The sequence below is a fragment of the Eptatretus burgeri genome, chromosome 13 (genome assembly GCF_056783735.1).
Source record: "Eptatretus burgeri isolate ZD-2024b chromosome 13, Ebu_testis_v1, whole genome shotgun sequence".
Taxonomy (NCBI): Eukaryota; Metazoa; Chordata; class Myxini; order Myxiniformes; family Myxinidae; genus Eptatretus; species Eptatretus burgeri.
Window position 1 is genome coordinate 17,162,745 of NC_140973.1, and position 26,476 is coordinate 17,189,220.

General features: G+C 40.9%; 1 protein-coding gene and 1 long non-coding RNA gene across 8 annotated transcripts in view; one reads left to right on the forward strand and one right to left on the reverse strand.

Moving 5' to 3' along the window:
- Positions 1–26,476, forward strand: part of LOC147013949 (adenylate kinase 7-like) — a 46,144-nt gene that overhangs the window by 3,610 nt on the left and 16,058 nt on the right. For 3 of the 7 annotated variants that reach the window (XM_085851362.1, XM_085851363.1, XM_085851365.1), the window contains 10 exons: positions 96–323; positions 4,426–4,540; positions 8,035–8,129; positions 8,567–8,677; positions 11,912–11,995; positions 20,474–20,556; positions 21,286–21,376; positions 21,482–21,559; positions 22,566–22,712; positions 22,841–22,969. In XM_085851362.1, coding sequence (XP_085707488.1) covers positions 96–323; positions 4,426–4,540; positions 8,035–8,129; positions 8,567–8,677; positions 11,912–11,995; positions 20,474–20,556; positions 21,286–21,376; positions 21,482–21,559; positions 22,566–22,712; positions 22,841–22,969 — 1,161 coding nt within the window. The remainder of the gene's footprint in view (positions 1–95; positions 324–4,425; positions 4,541–8,034; positions 8,130–8,566; positions 8,678–11,911; positions 11,996–20,473; positions 20,557–21,285; positions 21,377–21,481; positions 21,560–22,565; positions 22,713–22,840; positions 22,970–26,476) is intronic. The other 4 variants (XM_085851368.1, XM_085851367.1, XM_085851364.1 and 1 more) reach the window with 4 other exon arrangements.
- Positions 2,787–6,189, reverse strand: LOC147013950 (uncharacterized). Its single transcript, XR_015050580.1, has 3 exons — positions 5,716–6,189; positions 5,007–5,174; positions 2,787–3,493 (listed from the first exon to the last, which is right to left on the reverse strand). It is a non-coding gene; the product is annotated as an uncharacterized LOC147013950 (long non-coding RNA).

The following is a 26,476-nucleotide window of genomic DNA, read 5'->3' on the forward strand; positions in this document are numbered from 1 at the left end:
GAAATATCTTTTTAAAATTATCTTTATCAAAATTATGTGATTACAAAAAAGGTTTATGCTTTTGATTTACTGTTGAAGTGTTTGTTTATTCACAGAAGTTGGCTGAGTGGCCTTCCTGTGACAATGGTGATGGAGCTGAAGATTATGAAGAAGAGGAGGATAACTTGTCAAATGTGGGTGAGGAGGAAGAAGAAGAAGAAGAAGAAGAAGAAGAAGAGAAACATACAGCATTTAACACTCCAAAGGGAAAAGTGTACCAAATTGTGGGAAGCCTAACCAAATACAATTCGGATGTGCTACAGTTCGCTGAGGATATAATCATGGTACGTAATTCTCTGTGGCACCACTAACTCACCACATGGTCCCTCAAAAGGATAATTACAGACCGACAAGGAGCCAGTGAATTGCCATTTCAAATAAAATTAAAATCTCAATTCCGTTTCGTGTTATCAATGGAAAAAGTCTGCAGGCATTAGTAGGACTACCCACCATTTCATTTATTTGTGTGCTTGCATCGAAAAGAATACAATTTTCTACAAGACTTCACACCTAAGATCTAAAATCCTCCACCCCTGGATGGTGTATTTTGCCACCAACCACAGAAACGCTGGGAATAATAAAAAGAAAATACGATTATAAGCAGCAGATTGGAAAAAAATGTGGAAACCAGGATTCATGGGATGTGGCACTTCTTCTTGCGTAAAGGCAGCTATCATTTTGTTGGGGCGTGAGTATGCCGTTGATGCTGTGCCCCTCTACCAGTACACTGGTACTTATTTCACTAACCTCGGAAGGATGACAGGTTGAGTCAACCCCACCTGGTGTTAATTCAGCATCTGACAGGGCTCAAACTCAATACCCTAAGATCCCAAACCTGCCACCCTAACTACCAAGCCAACACCAGGCTTAGGATGTGGCACTTGAAACTAAATTAATCAGGAAGTACACAGACCTGGCATTATGTATATTGATATAAACACACTGGGGTTTTTTTTTTGTTTTTTTGGGGGTTTTTTTGACGTTTTTGATCATTATGTTTGGCAATCCCATCTGTATTGACAATTTTTCGCCACTTCAAAAAAAAAAGTTTCTCCAAAGTTGCACGGCTGTGCATGTGATGACCGACATTTTGTTTTCGTCGGCGATAGTATTTTCAGGGAATATTTTCAACAAAATGGGGTGACTTTCAAATTGAATTTCACTTTGATACTGGGCTCTCGAAGGATTATTCGATGGAACTTGATTCAGTATTTAGTGCCAGCTATCGAGATGAAGATTCAAAACAATACTCGATTATAGACAGTATCGAGTCTAGACGGTATTCCTTGTGCATCAAATTGCCTTGTATTTTATTTTTTAATCCTTTTTGTAATTACGCTGTAGGAATAAATTATTTGGAGATTCACACACAAAATAAGACAATATAGTGAATATTGTATTTGTAATTTGAGTAATCTTGACTTTTTAATCCATTATTTACTGCATTTGGGGTTTTTTTTCCCTTGTATCAGATTCGGTTTTCTATTTCAAGTCACCGATTCTGCGAATTCCTTACATTTTACGCAATTGTGGAAAAATCACTGACTTTCTACCTACAGCAAGAAAGAGGAATGATATGGGTGGTTAAAACCTACATTGTACTTCTATAATAAACTTGCAAGAGTATCCGGCGTTGCCCGTTGCTGTTCTGATCCTGTTGGCATTTTGAAGAAGTCAAATTTTGGGTTTTTTTTTCTGTTTTGGGGGTGGGGTGGGAAACACCTCCCCACACCCACAAAGGAATAGGGTCAGGGATCACTTATTAATATTACCTTTCACGTTAATACTTGCTTTGGCAACACAGAGTGATTTAAAAATATATATATATTCTAATTATTTTGCCTCAAACACTCCGACACTCACAAACCTCTGAAAGTTTGACGAAGATCTGTTTGGCCATCTCTGAGAAAAATGGCGACACAGACACACAGACAAACATTTCCTTGTACCGTAGTATGGATAGATAATTTGCATTTTAGCCATTAATTAAACTGGCCCATTGACATAATGTTGTGAAAGATAGCATAGGATCTACATAATGATGGGGAAACAGGATAATCAGCTTAATAGCTGGCAAGCCTTTTTATGAAAGTCATAACTACGTGATATAATTAATATTATTGGGCACTCAAAAGTCTATAGACTCGCATGAAAGGTTGAATATTGCAGAGTTTAAACTATGATATGAATACGAGTCAGGGGAGTAAGACAATTGTTCAGTATATTAATAATTGAATTCATTTTCCTTGTTGGGCATTCCTTTGACTGGAAGCAAAGTTATCTTAAGCCTGAATAAGAGTACAAGACCATTTAAATGTGGTTTACAGTTATAATTCAAATCTAGCAGATAACTGCCAATAAAATGCAGCTGAGATGGGGTGATGTATCCTGAAGCATGTCTTTTTGGTGGGATTGAGAAAAGGGGAAAATGGAGAGGTTTAACATTTTCAGTACAATATTAAAGATGCTGTTGAACAATGAAAAGAAAGCTATTCTAAATTCCAAAGACAGATTGTAACTTCCTTCAACTCACGTAAAGGTAAGCATAAACTGTCCAACTTTCACCGAACATGTAATATACAACACCTCTCCTGATCTGCAGATGCACATGTCATATGTAAGTACATATATCCCTCACCAACCGTGGGTTTTCCAACCTCAGTTTCTAGTGTACACTTAATATTTTGTATAACATTTTTTCCAACCATGGTATACAGTTTTGACTAACCACAGTTTTTCATGGCTAGGCATCAGTCTGCTAGCATCCATCCATTAGGACCATACTCTGTACAGAGCGTTGGTGCTACTGAAGCAGTCTCCTGTGCTATTTGGCACAATCCTGGACAGGTCACCACTCCGTTGCAGGATACTCGAATGGCTCAATCATCCCAGCAAGCTGACACTCATTTTTGCTGACCTCAGAAGGATGACAGGCTGAGTCAACCCCACCTGGTATTAATTCAACGGTAAAAAGGGATTTGAACTCACGGCCCTAGGATCCCAAGCCCGCCACCCCTAACCATTAAGCCAACACCAGGCATTGTCTTCTACCCGCCATTTCAAATCTCCCACCACCATGTTCAAGTATCCACCATGAGAAGCACATAAAGCCCTTTGACCCACGCTTGCCCACTTCATTCTGTCTCATGTTGTCCCTCATACGGAGTAGACTGGATCAAGAAAATGAAGCAGTCCTCAATCCTTAGTTTTATTAAAAGACCCACCACCAACATAAACACCACTGTTCCAGCCCAGGCAAAAAAAACATTCCTTTCCTGCAGTAATTCTCTGCAGACTACTGTAGTATATGAGAGCACAACTCTCAACTGTAGCATTTTGGCCTGGGAGACACCACCACCACCTCTCCACACGCCTCCATCGTCCACCAGCGTCACCATCTATGTTGCTAGTTCTCCTGCCTCATCATCAGGGTTTTCCATTGAGGATCCTAAACCTGTGCATGAGAAGGAGGGGCAAAGCTCCTCATCCCTCTTACTATCCCCCAACATCACCATCGCCATCACCGTCATCTGGATTTCAATATTAATATGAAAGGTAATCAAAAATATTTCTGTTCATACAGGTTATTAGTCCCCTACCGGTTTCACCGGAGGGGACTATAGGTTTGCTGTCCGTCCCACCTGTGGTTTTTCAGACATTTTTTCCAAACCCTTTAACATATTCAACTGAAACGTGGTACATGGCTTTATATTATTACAAGTTACAGAACAAGCTCGAGTTTCACGGCATTTCGTCAAATTTTCACAGAGTTATGCCCTTTTGGACTTAGAAAATATCACATCAGGAGGGGACATGTATTGCAAAGCAATTCTCGCTCTTGTATATTATACATGTTTTTCATGTTTATTGAAGGCAAATGAAAACCCCCGATGTGCGGCCTCGGAACCTAACCCCATTTTTCCATAGGCCTTTAGTCTTATCAACCGCGGATTTACCATACCCCCACGGTTGATGAAGAATACCTGTAGTTGTGTCTTATAAAAAAAAGTTATATTTCATCATGTCTTCAGCATAACTGTCCTTTCGGCAGTGGGTAAACCCATTTTCACACAAATACATTTTCTTGACAAGAAATGACAACATTGCCATTGCTGAATCAAAAGGAGGTCATATAATGGCAGAGCCAAGCTTGCTGAAAGTTCAATGGGTTGAAGTCTTTGTAAAGTTTGTCAATGTATGCAGGCTGTATTGTATAGAAGAAAAATTGACACACCCCAAAGAGACATGCTGTATACAACATGTTGGCTTTTAATGTATGCACACCTTTAGAAATATTTCTGTTTGGTCAAAGTGAATGATTTACCTCCATGGAATGTTTATTTTTCTATTCTAGGATGTGACTAACATAGCAAAGCTTTTCCTCAGTCCCAGAATAAACAAGTTCTGCTGAATTACCTGATGGATTGTGATGTCATCATATACAACGTCGGTGACACTGAGACTTATTCAATGGTGTCCGAGGCTGGATGGGTGCTGAAAGGTGAAAACTAACCAGAAATACATGATGCCATGTTTCCATGTCACTATCATTGTCAATTGTTTAAAATCGTTTCTCACGTTCATAAACATCGTCACAGCTAAACAAGCTGAAACACACAAAGCTTTTGGTTTGTGTATTTTCATTAAGGCTTGGAGTACAATTCATTGTGTTATTAGTATCATGTGACAGCTTTTTCTTGTTTACTACAGTTAGTTGGGCCCCAAATGTTAGACTGTTTGCTTGCTTATTTACTTATTATCGAATCATGCCACCTGGCATATGGAGCTTCTTTTGAACTTTTGACACTTTCATCGGCCTTGGGCCATGTTCCAATTCTATTCAGGGTACTATATTACCGTGTGCGTGTGCGTGTGTGTGTGTGTGTGTGTGTGTGTGTGTGTGTGTGTGTGTGTGTGTGTGTGTGTGTGTGTGTGTGTGTGTGTGTGTGTGGCATATATGTTCATACTTTCTGTTTTGACGATGTTCATTTTCAGCCTGACTTGCATCACGTACTCCTAAGCCCGGTGTTGGCTCAATGGTTAGGGTGACTGGCTTAGAACCTCAGGGTCCTGAGTTCAAGGCCCGTTGGCTGCTGAATTATCACCATCTGGGGTTGATTCAGCCTGTCATCCTTCTGAGGTCGGAAAAATGAGTACCAGTGCACCGGTAGAGGGGCACAGCATCAGCGACACAGCCATGCTTCCAAGAAATGATAGCTACCCAGTAGCCAAGCTGCCATACACAAGAACAGAACAAAACTACATCATATTTACTCTCTCCTGCATGCTATGTAAGGATTGTGACATCAGGATGATGTAATATGCAAAGCAGTAGGTCCTCTAATTGTTTGAATTGCTTCATCCAAGGTATTCAATTCCTCCTCTGCTCAGTTGTTTTCCACAAAACTCAGTCCCACACCACTACAAACAGTAATAGAGACAACATGTAACATTGTCTGACACCTGTAGTAACTTCAAATTCGGATGGCAATTGTTGTTGCAAGCTACAATGGATAGTACTCCTTATCATCAGTAGAAATGTATCTGGTACTCCATACAGTCTCATTATCTTCAACATTGCCTCTGTATTCACACTATCAAACACCTTTTCAAAGTCAATGAATGATAGGTAAAGGCTTGCATTCCATTCATTGTATTGTTGTGTTATTAGCTCACCTGGAATGTAGTTTCGGGGAGCTTATGGGATGGCACGTAATCCGTCAGTCCACACATCCATCCACAAATACTTTCAAATTCTTCTTTGAAACTACACAAACAGTTTCGATGAAACTTTACCACAACATTCATCACCGTGTATGTACCAAAGTTTGTTCATAGCATTAAAAAAAACATCGTGGCAATACCCCTGGGCACTCACCTGGTAGTGGCTGGATAAGATAACCAGGGAACCACTCGTAGGCATGGATGACCCACAAAATATTTAACGGAGAAGAAAGTAAATACCTATGGAATTTTTTTCCAATGCCATGAACAAACTATGGTATATACACAGTGATGAACGTTGTGCTAAAGTTTCATCGAAATCGTATGTGTAGTTTCAGAAAAGAAGTTGAAAGTATTTCTGGATGGAGGGATGAACAACGTGCCATCCAATAAGCTTCCTGGAACTAAGTTCCAGGTGAGCTAAAAATCGGGCCAAAAGGGGGTCTACAAGGGTTGCCCCCAAAATAGGTATTTGCTTTCTTCTCAGAAACTATATACTGTATATATATATATATATATATATATATATATATATATATATATATATATATATCTATATATATCTATATATATATATATATATATATATATATATCTATATATATATATATATATATATCTATATATATATATATATATATATATCGGGGTCTGAGGGGGTCTACGGAGGGAGTTTACGTGGGGGTTGCCCCCCCCCCCAAAAAAATTTGCTTTCTTTTCTGAAGTGACAGACACAATTCCAATGAAACGTGACAACAACCTTCACCCCCTGTGATGTACCAAAGTTTTTTCATGACATGAAAAATTGGGCTCGAAGGAGGTGTAAGGGGGGTTTGCCCCCCAAAATAGTTATTTTCTTACTTCTTAGCAACTAAACACACACACACACACACACACACACACACACACACACACAATTCTGATGAAGGAGATGGTCAAGTTTCACCACCTGTGTTGTGCTGGTTTGTTCACAATATTAAAAAAATTTGGTGTCGAAGCGATTATACATGGGGGTTGACCCCCAAAATAGGTATTTGCTTTCTTCTCAGAAACTATATACTGTATATATATATATATATATATATATATATATATATATATATATATATATATATATATATATATATATATATATATATATATATATATATATATATATATATATCGGGGTCTGAGGGGGTCTACGGAGGGAGTTTACGTGGGGGTTGCCCCCCCCCCCAAAAAATTTGCTTTCTTCTCTGAAGTGACACACACAATTCCAATGAAACGTGACAACAACCTTCACCCCCTGTGATGTACCAAAGTTTTTTCATGACATGAAAAATTGGGCTCGAAGGAGGTGTAAGGGGGGTTTGCCCCCCAAAATAGTTATTTTCTTACTTCTTAGCAACTACACACACACACACACACACACACACACACACACACACACACACACACACACACACACACACACACACACACACACACACACACACACACACACACACACACAATTCTGATGAAGGAGATGGTCAAGTTTCACCACCTGTGTTGTGCTGGTTTGTTCACAATATTAAAAAAAATTTGGTGTCGAAGCGATTATACATGGGGGTTGACCCCCAAAATATGCACAGTATTTGCTCTTTTTTCGGAAACCACACACACAATTTCGATGAAATTTGACCACAACCTTTATCACCCGTTATGTACGAAAGTTTGTTTTCGGCATTAAATTTTTTTTATTTTTTTTTAAACCAGATACATATCTACATTCGGTATTTACTTTCTTCTCCATTACATATTTTGTGGGTCATCCGCTCCCAAGTGATTCCCTGGTTATCTTATCCAGCCACTACCAGGTGAGCGCCCAGGGGTATTGCCCCGATGTTTGTTGTTGGTGTGAAGATCTTATCCCTGCATCCCCTGTTTCTCCTGAACCCAGCTTGTTCCTTATCCTGAACCGAGGTTCTTCCTTTCCTTTGGTATTGTCAACAACCTTTTTCTTTCTGTTCAACATTATCTTGCAAAGGACTTTGATGTCCATGCACAGTCAGGTCACTCGTCTACACTTCCCACATTCCGTTTTGTCCCCTTCTTTTGGTAGTTTGCTTATTAGACCGCATTTCCATTCCTCAGGATTTTTTTTCTTGCTTCCATATCTTGTTTATTAAGCTATGTCAGGTCTATGTTGATACTTCTACACTGAATTTGTTATCTTCAGACTTTACATTAATTTTTTTTTTTTTTTAATCTCAGACACAATAGGTAACCATTGTTAAATATTTGCAGCCTTTCATGAGAGGATGAATCTGATTTTGAATCCCAAGACATTTATTGTGATATCCAGCATCATGACCTGGACTAACATCAACTCTACGAGTGCGGTATGTTTGTGTGTGTGTGTTTTGATAATGGCTATGAGCTGATATATAATATATCAATCCCTGTTTATCACACCATTACCAGAATAGGATTTGTTTGCTGCATATGTGCCATATCTTTACACGTCAGCCATTTTTCCCAAGCACTTCCAATGACTCAATAAAGTAGAACATCACACACGTGTAAATAATAATTATGCTCCAGAAACATCTGGTATGCTGTATGTAATATTGTGCACAAGTTCTTTTTAGTCAACATATATTTCTACATTAGTGAGGTTTTCTCAACTTAAACTACATAACAAAGGCCCTCTCATGTGATTCCTGGCAACGATTCTGTACATTTGGTTCATTGGGTTTTTTCATGACATAAAAATGAATAATCTTACATATACGAGAAATACTCTGTAATGCAAAAAAATTCCACATTATTTTTGAAGGGTCATCCAAAGATACATCTTGGAGAGAGACATCGTCACAACCGGAGGCCTCATGCAAGATTCCACAAACACTTGGACCTGGAAAACTTTTTAATGGGATCAGTAAAACTTGTGAGAAAACACATTGATTCATTACACTGAAAGACCATTCACACGTAGATACCTGTACTGAAGTCTGTAAAAAGTAGATAAAACGCTGATAGTTTTAGCTTTTAGTTGATGAGGGTTTTACTCAATCAGCCACAAGATTAATCAATTATCCAATTTTTTTCTGAAAACAACATTAATCTACCCAGGCATATCTAAAAGTTGTTTTGTAGAAACAGTATAAGAACTACCAATCATATTGTACACAAGAAGTGAGCATCTCATTGGATGACTTCAGGAAAGTAAGCAATGAGGAATAATTACAAGGACGAGTATAAAATACAGTTGACGCTGCAGTTTAAGAGTATTATTACCTCTGCCACCGAAGGTGAAGGAGGTTATATTTTCACCCATTTTTGTCTGTTTGTCTGTTTGTTTGTGTGCAGGATATCTCAAAAAGTTGTTGATGAATCCGGATGAAATTTTGTGGACAAGTTCGGTGTGTGACAAGGAGGAAATGATAAGATTTTGTTCAAGATCCGGTTCCGGATACTAGATTTTTTAAGTGATTCTTCACCATTGAGAGATCGGACCAGAAATAATATATAGCACGATATCTCAAAAAGTTGTGGACGGATTCAGATGAAACTTGGTGGACATGTTTGTGTGTGACAAGGAAGAATTGATTCAATTTTGGTGAAGATCCGAATCCGGATCTGTTAATTTTTAAAAGTGATTCTTCACCATTGAGATAGGGCTAAACCGATATATATATATATAGCACGATATCTCAAAAAGTTGTGGACGGATTCGGATTAAACTTTGTGGACACGTTAGGTGTGTGACCATGACGAATTGATAAGATTTTGGTGAAGATCCGGATCTGACAACTCATATTTTTAAAGTGATTCTTCACCATTGAGAGATAGGGCTCAAAAATGATATATAGCACATGATATTTCAAAAATGTATTGGGCCAGATATGTTCTCATGGATCAAGCATTACGGGGCAGATACATGCACTCTACCGAGTGCCCTTCTTGTTTAGGTAGGAGTCATTTTTATATCACAAAGGAGATGACTAAAAATGTGTCGCCATTATTGTTCACATCTCTGCTTGTTCAAACCTGAGCAGGAACAAATGGGTGGTGAAGATGAGCTCAATGTAGTAAAGATCATGTATAGTGAGCTATCAGGGAGGGATTGGTGTAAAAATGGAGATACACAAAGAGGCAGTGTCATCGGATGGAGAAGATGAAAATAAAGTAGTTGAGGAGTCCAAAAAGCTTGGAGGTTGATAAACAAGTAACACTCCATTCAGGAAGCTTGTACAAAGGTGGGCAGATGACAGAGAAAGCTGGGATATAAGATCAGATATTTTTTTAATGTGCTTGCATTGCGAAAGATGTGCAATTTCCTGGAAGATAATATTGTTACAGTTGTCGGAACCGGGCCAGTTTCCTGGTCCGAAACCTGACAAACCACTATTAAAGTAGTAATGCTGGTCCACTGGTTCAGACGGTCCGAGCAGGGTCAAGGGCCTATTTCCCACTCGACCATACTTCGGTGGAACATTTGAGTCGGTCGAGTGACATGCTGGCTTTTCCCTCACACAAGAAATGGCCCCACGAGCGGTTTTGCCATGCCTGGAGTGGGGAACATTTCGTGCGGGACGCGAATCGCCCCCAAAACCAATCTGTACTTTTACGGATGATTAAATACCAATGCCGCTTGCAATCAGGGTAAAACAAAATACTGAACAGAGACCAAGTGAATGAATGTGTGTATTTATTAAACCAGAGGATGGAAGAACAATGGACATGACAGCATCTATGATAACAGTAATATTTACAAGAAATACCCACCACAGAGTATCGTACATACAGAAGATCCTTCTTGAGATATGTCTTCATGGGCTTCAGTCATACCACAGGAGAAAGACCAGGGAGATAAGACAGCACAATGGAATACCTTCCATGACAGACTTTGGTCGCATCACCAATATGAGGCTGGAAAGACAGGCATCGGACAGCATCTACGGGGCAGCCAGTCAGGATCTCCGCAGCTCTCCAACTCCGATTGACTGACAGCTAAAACAGCCCAAGCTGGACCAGCAATACGAACTGTCATGGAATGGGGGCCAGGAACCACAAGCTCCGAAGTCAGGAAGAACAGCAAGCTCGTCGCTGCACTGGACGTGCGTGAATCCCCGGAACCTCAACTGGAACATGCATGCGGCCTTTTTTTGGGATTAGCGATGCCCCGTCCACCCAATACAGATTGGAGATTCGGTCATCAATCAAGGTGTGCCCTTCCCTGTTTTATTTTTTTGTATACACTGTCGAGGTTCATATGAGAGCCAACACATAGAACGTACAACAAGCGGAGCAGGAGACAAGAGAGGTGGGAGAGAGAAGGAAAAAAAAAGAGTGTGGAACAGAGATATGAGGAGATCTGTGGAAGGGAGCGGGATGGGGCGGGGTACACGGGGTAAACAAAATGGACACTACAGGGACTTTCAAGTCCTTACACGACATTAATGTTTTTTTCAGTCATGTGAGCCTGTCAAGGTTTATTTTGTTCAGGCTCTTTCATCCTACAAAACCCTGGGTGTGTCCTTCAACGTGTAAATAGAGTTGTGTACAAAGACTTTTTGTGTTCCCTGTTCTCTCTTCCCCTTTTCTAAAATACGGACATGATTGAACTGTGTCTGGATTGAATTTTCCGAGTCAGCACGTTCACATAACCCATTCACTCGTTCAGTTTTATAAGTCTTATAAAGGACAGATTTGGTGGGACGTATTGCGTTCAAGTTTAAAGCCCTCCCCCAATGAGTGAGACGAACCACTCTTAAGTTGTCATTTTTGAGTGGCTCGATGAGAGGAGGAGTTTGACGTATCGCTAGATCAACCGCTGACGAACTAAAATGAGCTAGGTAAAGGTGCGACTAGGTCCTCGATTTGGATAGGTGCGTCTGGACCGATTAGCTGACGTGACCTTCTTAACAAGATATTAAGTCAGCACAATTTAAATAGCAGGAAGGACTTTTGCCTTACATCTCAATGTTTCTAGATTCAAATACAGCGGAAAGACTGCACTATGAAGCATTTGGATTATTTATTCCCTCAGCACAACTTCAGATGTACACAAAAATGGCTCCTATATGTATTATGCAGAATGCATGAACTGTATATATTGGATTATTCACCTAACAGTTTCTTGCACAATGTTTAATCACAGAACTGTTTTTTTTTCCAGGGAAAGAAAAAGCTTTGCTGCTATGTTGTTGTTCCTGGCTTGTTATATGGTGCTGGCGAAAATGTATTATACTCCCTGTTTAAGGTACACAGCTGCAACTTCAATCACACTTGAGATATTGTTACAAGCTAATTTTAAACAAAGAATTTATAGTGAAACAGCTTTGCTTTAAGAACGAGCTTCTTACTTCTTCTTTAGTCGGCTCTTGTTGAACTCAGATGACATTCATCCTCAGCTTCCAGTTCTCTCGATCAAGCATTGCCGTGTAAAGTTCCTCTGTCTCTTGGCCTGTATCCTTCTTTAACATGTTTGTGTGGTTGAGAGCTGGTCTGCCCCGCTTTGGCCTGCCATGTTTAGGTGTCCAGAGTTTAATATGGGAAACGAGAAGTCTTTTTCTAAATTTAACCAACAGTTCTGGAAGAGAACCATGAAGCTCTTTATTTCTTTTATGTTCAGACTAATGGACATTGAAACCTGAATGAATAAGTTGAGTGAAAACAGTGCCTGTTTAAAATCGACAACCCCTTTGAAAATTTTCAGCTTTTGTTGACTTATAACCTGGAATGAAATTTCATTATACCAGATATTTTTCCACCTTTATTTACACATCGTAACTTACAACTTCCAAGTGAAAAACGAATTCTACAAATTTCAGAAAATTAATTATAAATACACACACACACACACACACACACACACACACACACACACACACACACACACACACACACACACACACACACACACACACACACACACACACACACACACACACACACACACACACACAAGCATTTAAAGGCCATTTTCCCCGCTAAAGTGGGGGTTAGCCTTGCGGGCCCCATGACAATCTTCTCGACTTTACCCTGTTTTCTGCATCTCCCCTTCTTAATCCCCTTGCCCACATTTCCTCTTCCACCACATTTAGCCAAGTTTTTCTCGGTCTTCCCCGTCCTCTACTTCCGACTACACTCATTTCCAACACTCCTCTCACCCAGTCACTTTCATCCTTCCTCAACACATGACCCAACCATCTCAACCTGTTTCTCTTCACAACCTCCATCACAGACTCTATTCCCATCATCTTCCGCAAGTCATCATTTGTCTTCCTCCATCTCAACGATACTCCACACATCCACCGAACCATTCGCATTTCCACCCTTTCCAGCCTTTGTTGCTGCTCCATGTTCAGTACCCATGTCTCACTCCCATAAATCATCGTACTCCTCACACATGAAGCATACACCTTTCCCTTCAGCTTCAACGACACTCCCCTCTTTGTCAGCACGCCACTCAGTTCCCGAAACTTCTTCCATGCACATCTCACTCTAGCAACCGTCGAAGAGTCTGATCCACCTTCTCCATTCAGCATGTCTCCGAGATAGCAAAATGTTTTCACCCCTTCCAGCTTCACACCATCTCCAAGATCCAACTCAACAATTCCTTCATCTGCTGCTCCCTCGATGCACACCTTACACTTGAATGTAGCTGCCACACTGGTTAATGACCCTCTCACCCCACTACATTTTCGATGAACCCATTTAGCACACATTGTACACTGAATGGAGTTCACTCTGACACCCTTCCTGCACACAGCACACGGCCACTTCCCAGTCCTTTCCACCTCACCACATGCTTTACCACTTGCCATCACCTTCGTCTTTCCGATATTCACCTTCAAACCTTTTGCCTCCATACATTCCTTCCACTTGTTCATCTTCTCCTTCAGTCCATCCATACTCTCTGCAATCAACACCAGATCATTTGCATACAGCAGCTCCCACGGTAAACCCTCCTTTACCCTCCGAGCCAGCACCTCCATCACAACTACAAATAGAAGTGGACTTAGTACCGACCCCTGGTGCACTCCTACCCTCACCTCAAACTCACCACTGTTCCCATCCTTCGTCCTTACAGCTGTGCGTGCTCTCTCGTACATGGCCATCACTACTCTGATCAACCATTCCTCCACTTTGCCATTACTTCGCGTGGGACCCTATCAAATGCTTTCTCCAGATCAACAAACCCAAAAAACAACTTCTTCCTCTTCTCCATGTACTTCTCCTGCAACTGCCTTACAATAAAAATTGCATCTGTCGTTCCTCTTCCTGGCATAAATCCAAACTGCATTTTGTCAATCTTTACCTTCTTCCTTATCCTCTTCTCCAACACCCTTTCCAATACCTTCATTCCATGCTCCAATAACTTTATTGCTCTATAGGAGCCACAGTCCAGAGCTTCAGCTTTCCCCTTGTACAGAGGGACGAGGGTACTCAGTTCCCAATCCACTGGAATGTGGCCTTCTTTCACCACCAGATTACAGATCTCTGTCATTCTCTTCACACCCCAACTTCCCGCTGCCTTCAACATATCTCCCACAACTCCCGTCGGCCCTCCTGCTTTTCTACTCTTCATTGCTCTTATAGCTTCCTCAACTTCCTTCTCAGTTATCTTCTCTGCTGGTCCTAAAACTGGGTTACTCTCGATGTTTCTATCCCATTCATTTTCTACATTCAACAGCCTTTCCATATATCTCTTCCATCTTCCTTTAATTCCATCTGAATCCACAACAATTTGTCCCACTTCATCCTTCAAGCAACTCACCCCCGTCACATCAAATCTCTCTCTCGCTATCTGCTTTGCAATCCTGAATACCGCTCTCTTACCCTCCTCCGAATCCAAGCGTTCTCCAAACATTTTCCTATGGGCCTCCTGCGCCTTTGCAACCTCTTTCTTTGCAGCCTTCTTGGCTTCCTTATAACTTTCATATGCAGCCTCTTCTTCCACCGTATCCTTTGCCTTTTGCCATTCCTTGAACTTCTTCCTCTTCTCTTCAATCGTCTTTCCAACTTCATCATCCCACCACCATGTTTCCGAGTGCCTCGGTGGTCCTTTTGTCCATCCACATACCTCACCAACGGCTCCCAATAGACTAGCTTTCATTGACATCCAACCACTTTCAAGCTCAACCACATCATCTTCAACCATACTCAGCCTCTCTCTTAATGCTTCCTTCACTGTCGCCTCTTTCAACCTCCACACCTTCATCCTCGGTTGGTACTTCACCCGCCGAATTCTCCGCGCACCTTTCACCCTTATATCGCAGACAACCAGGTGGTGCTGCGAAACAGTCTCCTCCCCTGGGTCACCTTTGTGTCCCGGAGGTTTCCCCTATCTCGCTGACGCACCATCAGGTAGTCAATGGTTGTCGTCAACCCACCTGACGTGTATGTAATAAGCTTATTATTCGCTTTCTGGAATTGAGTATTACAGAGCAACAAATCAGCTCCATCAGCAAACTCCAAGATCCTTTCACCTTCTCCATTTCTCACACCATATCCATAACCCCCATGGACTCCCTCAAAACCGTCTGGACTCCTTCCCACATGTCCATTCAAGTCTCCTCCAACCACAACAACTTCCTCATCTTTCACATTTTCCATCAACTTCTCCATCGCACACCAGAACATGTTCTTCTCTTCATCGCTTTGACCGACCTGCGGGGCATATCCCGAGATGACGTTCACCAAGAGATTTCCGATCACAATTCTCACCATCATCAACCTTTCACTCACTCTAGTCACACTCACTACACTGTCTACAAACTCCTCAGAAAACATTACACCAACACCATGCACGCCTTCCGGGCACCCTTGCCACATAAACTTGTACTACTGCCCCTGCCTTCCCTTCACTATTCTCACACCACTTCCCTTCCACCGTGTCTCCTGCACACAACATATGTCCACTCTTCTTCTGACCAATGTTTCAACCACTTCTCCAGATCTCCCTGTCATTGTCCCTACATTCCATGTACCAAACCTCAGAAACCGATCTCCACGTGGGGCATCAGACGATTGGTCATCATAAATGGAAAAATTTCCTCCCTTGCTTCGATCGGGTTCCCCACCTTGAGTTTTAACGAGAGGGGGTGAGGACCCCCACGGGGTACTTCGGGCTGTACCCTGCCCATCAGTTGTACTCATCATGGTTTCCTTTTGAGGCGATGTTTTTATGGCCGGATGCCCTTCCTGACGCCAACCCTTTTAGTCGCCTTTTACGACACGCAGGGATACGGTGTACCTATTCTGACCGGGGTACACACCGGGATAAATTAATTATAAATACAAAAGTAGAATATCTTGGTTGGATAAGTATCCACCCCCCTGAGTTAATACTTGGTGGAAGCACCTTTGACAGCAATTACAGCTGTGAGTCTGTGGGATAGGTCTCTACCAACTTTGCATACCTTGATTGGGCAATATTTTCCCATTCTTCTGTACAAAACTGTCCAAGCTCAGTCAAGTTGCATGGGGAGCTTTGATGGGCAGCAATCTTCAAGTCATGCCACAGATTTTCGATTAAATTCAGGTCGGGGTTCTAACTGGGCCACTCAAGGACATTTATCTTTTTGTTCCTTAGCCACTCCAGTGTAGCTTTGGCTGTGTGTTTCGAGTCATTGTCATACTGAAAGGTGAACTTCTGTCCCAAGTTTAGCTTTCTTGCAGAAGGCAGCAGGTTTTCCTCTCGGATTTTTCTGTATTTTGCTCCATCCATTTTCCCTTCTATCTTGACAAGTGCTCCAGTCCCTGCTGATGAGAAACATCCCCATAACATGATGCTGCCACCACCATGCTTCACAGTAGGGATGGTGTTCTTTGGGTGATGTGCTGTATTGGGTTTGCACCAAATGCAACGTTTTGCATTTAAGCCAAGAAGTTCCATCTTGCTTTTGTCAGACTACAAAACTTTTCGCCACATGACTTCAGAATCTCTGGAATGTTTTTTTGCATACCTCAAACAGTACTCAAGGTGGGCTTTTTTGACTAATGGCTTCCTTCTTGCCACTCCACAGTACAGGCCAGACTTGTGGAGTGCTTGGGATATTGTTGTCACATGCACACAGTGACCAGTCTTTGCCATAAAGGCATGTATCTCTTTCAAAGTTGCCGTTGACCTCTTGGTGGTCCCTCTGATCAGTCTTCTCCTTACTTGGTCATCCAGGTTGGAGGGACAGCCTGATCTCTGCAGGGTCTCGGTGGTACAATACGCCTTCCACTTCTTAAAGATTGTCTTGACTGTGCTCCAAGGGATATTCAAGGCCTTTGAAATATTTTTCTACCCATCCCCTGATCTGTGCCTTTCCACATCTTTATCCCAGAAGTCTTTTGAAAGCTCCTTTGTGCTCATGATTGAGTCTTTGCTGTAAAATGTACTACTCAGCAAAGAAACTTGCAGGAACAGCTGATATTATTCTGAAATAATCAGAAGCACTACAAATTCACACAGGTTTGCATCCAATTAACATGGTGTGTAATTTTAAAGGTGAATGGTTACACCTGCGCTAATTTACAATTGCTTGTATTCAAGGGGGGGGGGGGGTGGACATTTATCCAACCAATTCATTTTAGTTTTGTATATTTAATTAATCTTCTGAAATTTGTCGAATTTTTTTTTTTTTGGGGAGTTGTGGGTTACGATGTGTAAATAAAATGTGAAAGTCTGATTTAATGCAATTTCATTCCAGACTTTAAGGCAATAAAAGATGAAAACTTTGAAAGGGGTGAAGACTTTTGAAAGGCACTGGAGCATCGATCAGGTCCCTCCTCGTGAATCGCAGTGAGGGTCCTTGCTTCACTTCCATCCATGAACAGTCATTCCTTGATACACCGAGAGCATGTTGACTTCCATATTCTTGAAAGTTTGTTGCAAGCTCTCCATGTGGCAGCTTTCCTCCTGGGAAGTTGTATTGACGCAGGAACAAAGATACTTGAAGTCATTGAATGTATCAAGTTATATTCCATCATTTGATATGATTGAGACCTCTCTCTCGACTGGTTGATTGCCATCACATTAGTTTTGTTAGCATTAACTGTTAACCCTATCTTACCAGCTCTTGTTTCGACTTTTTGAGAAGTTCTGCGCTTGCTCAATTTCTTTGGACAATAAGGCCAAGTCATCGGCAATGTCAAGATCAGCAAAAATCTCTGGTTTGACTCTTCTGCCTTTTCTTTGTTCTCGTTGGAACTGTGTAGAAGAAATTTCTAAGTTATCCTGTACATTTGAACATTTATTCAACACACAAATAAATACATATAAACAAATACATAATGCACATATGGAGTGATCAGAACACAGTGTTGCTCCAGATCTCTGAAATACATGGTGAATTTTAGTTCTTATATAGTGTTCAGTGAAACACAGCTCTTTGTGATTTTAAACGCTGGTGCCACAGTTTGTCAGGTCGATGTATTTCCAGGTGGAAATCATTTTCAGCTTTTGTGCAGCAGTCAGCCTAATTTTGAAGGATTGTAGTACAGTATATATATATATATATATATATATATATATATATATATATATATATATATATATATATATATATATATATATATATATATGTTTCAAAACCAGATTGTAAACTCCTCAGCGCAGAATAACATCAGAACTGAAATCCTTGAAATACCTTGATGGATCACATGCCATTTATGGTATGTAAGGAAAAAGTTCAGTCCGCTTTTTTTAGCAGTCTCGGGAATTATATATAATGTGAAGCGATTAGAGTTTAGTGAATACATCTGGCCATTTTCCTTGGACCATCATTCCAGTTGTGTTGAAATAACATTCTCCTATCAAGTTTTGCTGGAACCTCATATCTATCATTTCATAAAATCCCTTAGTAAGTAAAAAAATATTTAAACAATAGGCAATTCTTTGTGTACTGAATTTAAGCTTATTTGAAAGGTCGGCCTGCTTATCATATCTTTACCAGACACGTCAAACATCTTTCAATACAAAGAAAATATATGATTATATATTCAAAAGTAGATACATGATCAAACACAAAAAATCATGCCATATTTGAGTACATTTTCCATTACAGATTTATAACAATATATTTATTTTAATATCAAGTTCTAATTATCAATATTTTATGATTATTTTTAATCACCCTCAATCAAACCCATTATGCTAATTTTGGAGAAATTACATCGACAACTGCAATTCCTCCTCTTTGCCTTTGATAGCGTTTCTGAGTGCATTATCAAGCACTATGACAAACAGGAAAGGGTGTCTCTAAGGAGAAGTGAATTCTTGCAGAAATTTTTCTGTGAGGCTCACTTGGCTGTGCCTGGATGGGTTTGAGGGTAGTGGAGTAGCGGCTGAAACCCGAATCCTATCCACGTTCCTCCTGATGATTCCATCTTTGCTTTTTACTTCTTCGGGTTCCTTCTTGGTCTTACGTTTCATTTAGTACTCCGGCTAGAGTTTTGATGCATTTCTCAATCAGGTGAGAGTATCTTGGCATGTGCATCCCAGTACATATTCGCAATCGCCTTCACCAGTTGATCAAAGATTCCACATGCTGATCGGATCTTCATCATCTTGCCACAATGGATGGAGTCAAAAGCTTTTCAAAAGGCAATAATGCAATAATGAATGCATTATTGCAGGAAGGTTGTGAGCACAAATTCCTTCTATTTTTTTGTGAGCTGTAGGTACTAACCTGCACTACTAATCAAACTGAATCTGCTTTTAACTATACTGCTGATGAAACTCCAGTTCATTTACTGTTATTTTCTACTTGAACTGTACTTTACTACAGCCAAGCTTTTTATTAATAATCTCTTATATTCATTCACTCAGTGACATCAATTAGAGAAAAACGTTCAGCAACCAAAAAAAACTTCATCATGATTGAATTTACATATATATTACATAAAATGCATGTACATTTGAAGACAACAATTTAACACAACAATGTACTTTTAAAATGAATTATGAGGGTTTTAGAAGATAACTAGAACAGCACTTGGTAGAGCGCATACCTTCGCTAGGCTGAACACTGAACAGTGTACATTTCGTATCCCACATAAGCCGGATCTGCATCCAGACCTTAAGCAAAAATCTAAACGGCTTGTCGTTGTCACGTACCCACCTCATCCACCTAGTTTTGTCATAAACCGTCCACAACTTTTTGAGATATCATGCTATATATAGTTTTTGGCCGTATCTCTAAATTGTGAAGAATGTCTTTAAAAATGCTAGGATCTTGTTTCATATCCTCATCAAAATATAATTAATTCATCCTCGTCACAATCCCAACCTGTCCACCAAGTTTCGACCAAATCTGTCCACAACATTTTAAAATATCGTGCTGTGTATCATTCTTGGCCCCAGCTCTCAATGGTGAAGAATCACTTCGGAAATTTAAAAGAAAACAAAAAAACCCTCATATCCAGATCTGGATCTTCACCAAAATCTAATCAATTCTTCCTTGTTACACACCCAACCTGTCCACCCAGTTTCGTCTGAATCCCTCCATAACTTTTTGAAATATCCTGCTCACAGACAGACAAACAGGGGTGAATACATAACCTACATCCACCTTCGGTGGTAGAGGTAACGAACAAATCAATTACAATGTCATTTTTCATCAATAGAAATCCATAATGAATATATCATAGCAGGATAACAGATGAAGCACCACCACATTCATAGCTTGATGTATCTGTATGTACTGATGCTTGTCAGAATCACAGAACTGATTTTAACGTCTAGGCAGCCTGGCTTGGAGAAGTTTTGCCGTTGCTCGGGGACGGCACAAACATCATTCCGACAATCCACATCAAAGACTTTGTGTCGTAAGTGCATCATTCATTTGGCTGTGTTTATCAGCATGATATTATTTATTATTTACTCCCATAAGGAAATGGTGGAAGGGTAGGTGGTAGCACGGGAGGGGAGCAGGGTGGTAAACTGAGAGAATTAAATTATAAAGGAAGAGAAGGCATAAAGGACAGTATAAAGAAATATTGTCGGACTGGGCAGAGAAGGGAAAGAACATTATTTGAGGAAAGGTAAAGGAAGGAAGGGACATGTATGAGGCGTATGGGGAGAGTGGGGGATGAACATTTATGCCATTTTGCATGTGTAAATAATATATGGCCTCTTCATGGGTTGATGTGATCCCTTCGAGAAAGAGCACTGTGACAGGCAACTCGGGGTTGAATAAACTGAAAGTAAACCCTCTCTCTTGTACATTGTCGCAGCTGCAGCCAATAACTTATTCAGACCACAGCTGTTTGCATAACTTATTAAGACCACACCACAACTAACCCTAACCCTAATCCTTCTGACATTTTGAGCAGTTTGTAGAATGATCCCCTGTCAGTTATCAGAATACAATCCTCATATGCACGTTTCAAACTGACAGAGGAATTTTTGTATCCAAGGTTCAATATGGCAGAAAACCATGATGAACCTACTTTAAAAGTTACTCACTTCAAGTCACGCTATTATTGAGCACTTGCCATTAATCTGATAGAAATCTGTGGAAGATAATCATGTGACTGCAAATGTGCTGTGTGCAGTATTATAAGGAATACGATTGAACTGAAACCACAGGCGAAGTACATTTTAGCTGTGGACAATGCGAATAACTCACTCGGACAAATCACACAGGTACATGAGCATGTGTGTGAATGTGCGACGTTTGAACAGTTTGTTTTGTAACCATCCTGTTTTAAAATTTTTTTTAACCCATATGCATTTCTCGTTTGTTTGCAGAAAATTAGCACAATGCTCGGCACAGGACAGATGAGGATGGTGTCAAAAAAGGAGGCCCTTGATAATAATATTTTCCAGGTTGGACCTGATAGCAAGTTATTTAATTGATTCCCCCGCCCCCCCACTTCATTGGGAAGTGCTTACAAACAGCATATTTCCAATGCACAGACTGAATGAGCCGACTGGTCATACTCGGTGGTTTTCATCCAATTAAGAGGCAGGAAAGGCATGGCAAGGTATAAATCTTGGCTTGATTGGAGGAATGTTCCCAGCACGCCCAGCCTGTCCATTCAGCCTGTGCAGTGGAGAGGGGTGATTTGAATCTTTACATGATATTTTTGTTAAGTTATCCAATAAAACAATTGGAGTGTATAATATAGTGTCATAAATACAACTCGAACGAAGTTGATTGCATGCCATCGCAAATCCCTACGCTTCCCACCTCAAGCAAAGTTGAAAGATGGCAAAAAGTTCCACCAGAAATGACCAATTTCAAATTTTAAGTTAAAATAATTTATCCTGTTTTGACCCTTGTGACCTTAAGTCCCCACTCCTGGGGGCATGAAGTGGGGGTAAAATCCCCAGAAAATTCGTCACATATTTCATGTCCCCCCAATGTTGATTGCATTTACAAAGTTTCAAATAAAAACGTGCCAGTAATTGCATTTTCTGGCATTTGACCTTTTGGAGGGTCAGGGTCATGACACTGCTCTTGCACCTTCTTTCCAAGTGGTGATCATAACTACCAAGTTTGATGAATTTCTGCCCAACCGTTTAGGAGGAGATACCGTGACGGACGGACAGACACACGGAGCCAATTACTATTTCCCCCCATTTTTTTCAAAAAGCGTGGGGATAACAAGTAAAAGAGAGTTATACATAGGCCATTCTCATTTCAAATACTGCACCATAGATTTGAATACTTCTAACACCATTAATCACAAATGGGCACAAGTTTGCTTTGTTGTTCATATTGTATGTATTTAAAGTATGAATGTTTGCTTTGGCCTTGTATAGCAGTGGGAAGCTAGTTTTGGTTGTGTTTTCTCATTTGTAGCATTGTAAATGAGCACTTTCTTTACAGGCAGAAGTGATGCAATATTTATTGCTCGATCTGAGAATTGACTCGAGAGTCGCGAGAGATATGTCTTTCAACTGGTCCTTTGAAGGTGGTCTCGTCGCAAACATCACCAAAGTTATCAACGAGTTCCGACAGAGTAGAGGAATAAATGTATGACTTACACTGGAATGTAAAATTACACATGACAAACTACTGGTGGCACATTTGAAAATATGTCTGTAAATTACAATTGCTCTACCCCCCCCCCCACCTGCTCTTATTGTGTTTCCTCTTCACAGCCTGTTAAACTTTGTATTCTCGGACCCCCGGGAGTGGGAAAGTCAACGTTGGCACAGAAAGTATGTTCTATTTACAAGATAAACCACCTGAAAATACAGCATGTGATTTGTGAAGGCATTTCAAAGCTTGTAAGTATAATTGTGATGATAGTTAAAACTAAAATCACTCATAGAGTAACATTTGGCAAAAAAGAATGAACTACAACGGCACTCGGTCGAGCGCATGACCTCCACCAGGCTGAACATGTTACCCCACTGATAGGCCGGATCTGGATCCAGACTTGAACCAAAATCTAATCGGCTTTTTCTTGTTCCCCTCCCAACTTATCCACCTAGTTTTGTCATAACTCATCCTCAACTTTTTTGAGATATCTGCTATATTTCATATTTGGCCCTGTCTACCAATGATGAAGACTCACTTAAAAAATTTAAAAGACTCGTATTCAGATTTGGATCCTAACCAAAATCGAATTGATTAGTCCTCATCACACCCCCACCCTGTCTACCAAGTTTAGTCCAAATCCGTCCTTAGCTTTTTGAGATATCGTGCTATATATTGTTTTGGCTCTATCTCTCAACGGTGAAGAACCACTTAAACAATTCTAGGATCTGGATTCGCATCTTCACCAAAATTTGAACGTTTCATCCTCGTCACACACCCAACCTCTCCACCAAATATCTTATGAATCCGTCCACAACCTTTTGAGATATCCCGTTCACAAACAAACAGACAAACAGGGGTGAAAACATAACCTCCACTCACCTTTATTAGCGGAGGGAATCGAACACTGTTGCGGAACATCCTCCAGTCAGAGCTGGGAAAGAAATAAACAAACAAATAAGAAATCTGTGTGCTGGGTTGAACTTAAGGTCCTCAATTTTCATTTGCCCTATCTTCCAATGTTAAAAGATCATTGAAAACAAAATTCCACAGATCCACATCCGAATCCTGACAAAAAAATGCAAGTTGCTATCCTTGGCTGGTTAAGGTGCTGTCACACCTTGACGTTTTAGCCAGCAATGGCAACGTATAAAAATGTATGTAAAACGTTGGCGTACGCTGAAGTTTTGAGGTTTTTAAAAAAGTTTTGGTCGTATTCATAACATGTTGGTCGTATGCATAACATATTAGTAACGGGCACAGAACGTTTCATTGTCTTATAGATAACTTATACCAACGAATGCTTAGCCTGTTGTCGGCGTTCATAACCTATGCCCAACGATAGTTTAACTTTAACCTTTCACCTTTTAACCCAAAGACATAGCGCGCTGCACGTATCGCCAACAAACTCGTGACGTTCTCTGTTAAAACGCTGCCGCACGCCGATTTAAATCATAACCGCCTGAAAATTGGAAGTGTCAACATCACAGTCACACCTTGACGATTTAGCCAGCGTATGCCGACCTATGAAAAATGTGTCTAAAACGCTAGCACACGCCGAATACGGTATGGGTAAGTTGTGTATACGTTAGGAGCACGCTGAAAAACAATGAAGTACGCTGTCATATTCAGTGGTACGTCTAGTACGTCGTGAAATTTCAAGCATGCTGAAAATTTTACGACGTACTCGACATATGGCTCACAAGTTCCGCATACGCTGGCATAAGTTCTGGGCACGCTCCACGATCGTGACACACGTCGGACACACGTTACTTGTAAGTTACTCATAAGTCGAAACACGTCGAGGTAATGTTTAGCGTACCCGAAACTTATTTCTAACCTATGAGTAACGTTCTTTGAACCTATGAGTAACGTATCTCCAACGCACATTGACATATGTAGAAGTATTTGACATCTTCCAGTCGACCACAGAACTTACTGAACGTGTTTCTAACTTACAGCTACAGTATAATGGCGTATTGGCAGCGTTTAGGGGAATTGGTATATAAAAATGGGCTTCACAGGAGGAACCCATCAGTGTTTCAGACTCCATGGTGAGTAGATGTCCATGTCAGTAGTATCAGTAGTAGTAGTAGTAGTAGTAGTAGTAGTAGTGGTGGTGGTGGTAGTAGTAGTAGTAGTCGTAGTAGGTCCATGTCAGTAGTCGTAGGTGAGCGTGATGGGGAGGGTGTGGGTGATGATGGATCCTCCTTGCGTCCGCGTCCATGGCCGCGGCCAGGAGACTTCTTTGCAGCATTCTTCGAAGTTTTCTTCGGCATTTTTTTTTAATGTCTTTCTACGCTGAACTTTTGATGTTTTTTTTCAGTTTTCGGCATATTCATAACGAGTTGGACGTATGCATAACGTATTAGTAACGTACACAGAACGTTTCGATAACTTATAGATAATTTGTACCAACGAATGCTTAGCGTGTTGTCGGCGTTCACAACGTATGCCAAACGATAGTCTAACGTATGCATAGCGCATATGCATAGAGCGCGACAGAGTATCGCCGACAATCACGTAGCGTAGCCTATTAATAGGCTACTGCTCAACGATTTTAATCATAACCAAGCTAGACATCGAAGTGTCAACATCATCGTCATGCCGAAGAAAACTTCGAAGAATGCTGCCAAGAAGTCTCCTGGCCATGGCTGTGGACGCGGACGCAAGGAGGATCCATCGCTCACTGACTACTACTGCCATGGACCTACTACTACTACTACTTTTTTTTGTTTCAGTTTTTAAAGTATACAAAACGACTTGGACAAATGCATAATGTACTAGTAATGAACACAGAACGCTTCGATAACTTATAGATAAGTTATACCAAAGACTGATTAGCGTGTTTTAGGCATCCACAACCTATGCCTAACGATAGTCTAACGTATGCATAGCGTGGCAGCGTATCGTCGACGATTACGTGAGGTTTTCTATTCATCGGCTGCAACTTCACTTTTAATAAATGCCTGTCACTCGCCTATTGTTTTTGGACGCTGGTGCTCGGCAATTGAAATCGTTTCCATTGAACGAGTTAAATCGCTTCCACTCGACTATTGAAATGATTTTCACTGAACGATTTAAATAATGGCTGTCACTTGCCTATTGTTTTTGGATGCTGATGCTTGGCAATTGAAATCATTTCCATTGAACGAGTTAAATCGCTTCCACTCGACTATTGAAATGATTTACACTGAACGATTTAAATAATGCCTGTCACTCGCCTATTGTTTTTGGACGCTGGTGCTCGGCAATTGAAATTGTTTTCATTGAACGAGTTAAATCGCTTCCACAGCACTGCAGTCACAGCACCAACAGCAGCAGGCTCAGTGCCAGCCTCATGCCAGGCTCAAGCGGATCCCTGTAGAAGGTGTACTGCTTGGTTATCCTTGGACCCACTCTGGCTAGCAGCTCGTCGAACATCGTTGGGGGCATTCGCAGGAAGTTGATGAAGGATGCATGGTCCTCGTTCCGGAGTTCCACCATGAGCTGGTCATATATGCCGTAATGGCGTCGCCTCCCGATCCATGGTCTGACCCAGTTCCTTCTCCTCCACGTCTTCTTCTCCCGGCTCTATTGGCACGCAACTGGTGCAGTGTCAACTCGATGAGGTCATGTTGATGTTGGAGGACAGCGAGTAGGTATTCTCGTCTCAGCCTTGCCGGATCCTCCATCTCTCGGATGACATGGACATCTGCTCACCATGGAGTCTGGAACGCTGACGGGTTCCTCCTGTGAACCCCATTTTTATATAC